Here is a 3,259-nt window from a genome sequence, read left to right on the forward strand (position 1 = left end):
TGCTCACTCATCACACCAAGGCCACGTCCAGACATTCCAGTGTCCCTATTTCTCAATACCCATTCTGTGAGGTTGAGATTGTCTCATGGTTCATAGAAATTAGGGATTTGGCTGGTTGTGATCATGCATACTTGTAACACCAGACCTCAGGAGGTAGAGGCAGGAGAATCGTGGCTAGAATGCACAGAAAAAAAAAAATCTTGTCTTGAAAACTAATAAAGGAAACTGGGGTTTTAAAATCAGACTCCCATAAACTCTTCCATTCTTTTTTTTTTTTTTTTAATTCCGGTTTATTGTTGGACATTGTTTCACACATACATCAAACAGGCCAAAAAATAATAATAATAAATAAACAGCAACTTCATAGACAAAAAAAAAAAAAGGAAAAAAAAGAAATCTTTTATCTTTGGCCTTTTTAACCATCTCATACAAACCAACTACTTATAGTACAGCTAAGTGCATACACAAAAAAGTTACTGGAATGCTCGGAATAAGATTGTTTTTTTGTTGTTTTTGGGTTTTTTTTACAAGGTTTTTTTTTTCTCCTTTGAGATTATAATGAACATGGTCACACCACAAGTAAAGTCAGAAGAGGACAGAGAACGCTCTGAAGGCTGGTTTGGTCACCCGTTATCATTAAAAATGGCTGACCCCTAATATGTACAAAAATATAAAATGTAAATAAAAAATACAAACAAATTTTCCTTTTAAAGTATTTTTAAGAAAGAAAGCAGGGCCTGGGAAATTTGGTTCTTTTTCTCCCCTGTTGCAAATTCATGTTGTGGTTTTGGTGGGGTGGTAGAGAGCGCATTTCATCTGTGGGTGACACTGCCCGCTATGGGGCGGGGCCTGCTTCTCTACTCGAAGGTGACCACGTTTAAATTCTGAGACGGGAAGTGGAGGGTGAATAGGTCATGGTGGCCTTAAGTTTAGCTTTTCCTGTTTGCTGTCTAGTCATCCTCATCAGTCTTCTGCTTCTTGGTGGTCAACATCATCATCCTCATCATCTTCAGCTACCCGCTTGCCCGTAGGAGCCTCAGTTTCCTCATCTTCATCTCCGTCCTCCTCCTCACCGTCACCTTCTTCCTCCTCCTCCTCTTCCTCCCCACCTTCTTCCTCTTCTTCATCTACCTCATTGTCAGCCTCCTGCTCCCCATTTTCCTCATTAGCATTCCCATTGGCAGGTGCGTCTCTTCCATTTTCTGCCTCCTCCCCAACTTCCTTCTTCTCCTTCAAGTCCTTGGTGGTCATCTCGGAGCTGGTGTCCACTGCCGCGTCTGACATGGTGGGGCACGCCGGTGGTCCGATGCAGCCGAGGGGGACAGAAACCGAGCTCGAGGACTCTGGCGAGAAGGCTGCCGGAGTCCGCGGTGGAGGAGAAGGCGGGCGGCGAAGGCGGCTGCAGCGAGCGGGGAGCGGGACCCAGGAACAATGCAAAGATGGCTTTTCGGAGCAGCCAGTCAACTCTTCCATTCTTACACACTAGCTGACTGACTTCATTTAAGACGGCTGATTTCTCAACTCCACAGTATCCTCAGTTATGACGTAAGGAAGGACTTACTGGTGGGAACTAAATGAAGCATTGCATGTAAAAGACTTACACTAATGCCTAGTGCATTAGCATTTCTTGAAGACATTAATTATACACATTAATTATCCTCTGCTAGCTATTCTCCCATCTTCTTCAAAAGTTCTTTTGATTATTATTTATTACAATCTATTCACTTTGTATCCTGGCTGGAGCCCCCTCCTTCATCTCCTCCTGGTCTCACCCTGTCTCCCTCTCCCCCCGCCATGTCCCTTCCTTAGTCCATTGATAGGGGAGGTCCTCCTCCCCTACTATCTGACCCTAGCAAAAGTTCTTATGTAATTGGAGAGACAGCACAGAGGATAGGAGACTTTACTGTTCTCGAAGAGGATCCACGTGCAATTCCAACCACCCATGTCAGGCAGCTCCCAGTTGCCTATAACTGAAGCTCTGGGATATCCACTGCCTCTTCTGGCCTCTGCAGACTCCCGCACTCATGTACACATACCCACATACAGATACACAAATACGTATAATTAAAACTAAAAATAAATCTTAGTAAGGTATTTTTCTGCATGGTTTATTTTCCCACTATTCATTGAAACTGTCTGAAAGTTCCACAAAGAGTTAATGTCACCATCTTAGTTTGTCTGACTATTGTCTCTGTCTTAGTTAGGATGTCTATTGCTGTAATAACATACAATCACCAAAAGCAGAGTGGGGAGAAAAGGGTTTATTTCCACTTACAACTCTAAGGTCATACGCCATCACCAAAGAAAGTCAGGGTTGGAACTGAAGGCAAAAACCTAGAGGCAAATGCTGAAGCAGAAGCTGTGGAGGAACACCCCTTACTAGTTTGCACCTTATAAATTCCTCATTCTGTTTTCTTATACAACCCAGACCACTTGCACGTGGGTGGAATACCACTCTCCCCATGGACTAGGCCCATGCACATCAATGATTAATCAAGACAATGGCCATCAGACTTGCCTGCAGGCAACCTGGTGGAGGCATTTCCTCTGTTGGGAGTCCTTCTTCCCAAATGACTCCGACTTGCGTCAAAAGTTGACAAAAACTAAGCAGGATAATTCCCAATCTACCTTCAAGGTGAGCCAAGAAACCTGACTACATGGGGTAGTTGGGAAACCCCTGATTCCCTAGAACTTAACATATAACTCTGCAGTACATTAGTACTGAAAATGCCTTCAGTTTTAAAATTCTCTGGTTTTATTTTCCTTACTTTTTTGTCACATGGATTAATCATCAATGAACTGATAGTCAGTAAAATGCTAATCAGTTGTAACTTCATCAGTAGAAAGACTCAAGCTTCATCACTACAGGTTCATACCCCCAAAGCATTCTTTCATGAAGCTTTCCGCACAGTAGTTGATGAGCTCAGTGTTCCCCTCTCCATTCACCCTTGTCTGTAACCCAAATATTGCTTGCTTGGCCCAACCTCAGACTTCCCCCCTCCTGGAGTCATTGGAATCTTTTCAAATCCAGGAAGAACACAGTAGTGTAGAAATATTGGGAAGCACAGGCAGAATGATGTTTACTGGAAGCATTTGCTGGCACTCATTCCTTGTGGCCTGGAGATCATTTCTGTGTGTTGAGTTTCATCTCTCTAGAGAAACCCTTTTCACTGGATCAGTATGGGGTGAAGTAGGGTCAAAGTACACTGGGATTTCACTCTTCCTTGCTTCAAGAAGTCAGCTCTGTTGTCATTTGTTT

At 43.4% G+C, this 3,259-nt stretch overlaps 1 protein-coding gene across 1 annotated transcript; it reads right to left on the reverse strand.

Annotated features, from left to right (window-relative positions):
- Positions 1-281: 281 nt before the first annotated feature.
- Positions 282-1,461, reverse strand: LOC110553981 (prothymosin alpha-like). Its single transcript, XM_021646297.2, has one exon. The coding sequence runs from the start codon at positions 1,282-1,284 to the stop codon at positions 964-966; it is 321 nt and encodes a 106-aa protein (XP_021501972.1). The 5' UTR covers positions 1,285-1,461; the 3' UTR covers positions 282-963.
- Between the last annotated feature and the right edge of the window lie 1,798 nt (positions 1,462-3,259).

Source organism: Meriones unguiculatus, chromosome 12 (genome assembly GCF_030254825.1).
Source record: "Meriones unguiculatus strain TT.TT164.6M chromosome 12, Bangor_MerUng_6.1, whole genome shotgun sequence".
Lineage (NCBI taxonomy): Eukaryota > Metazoa > Chordata > Mammalia > Rodentia > Muridae > Meriones > Meriones unguiculatus.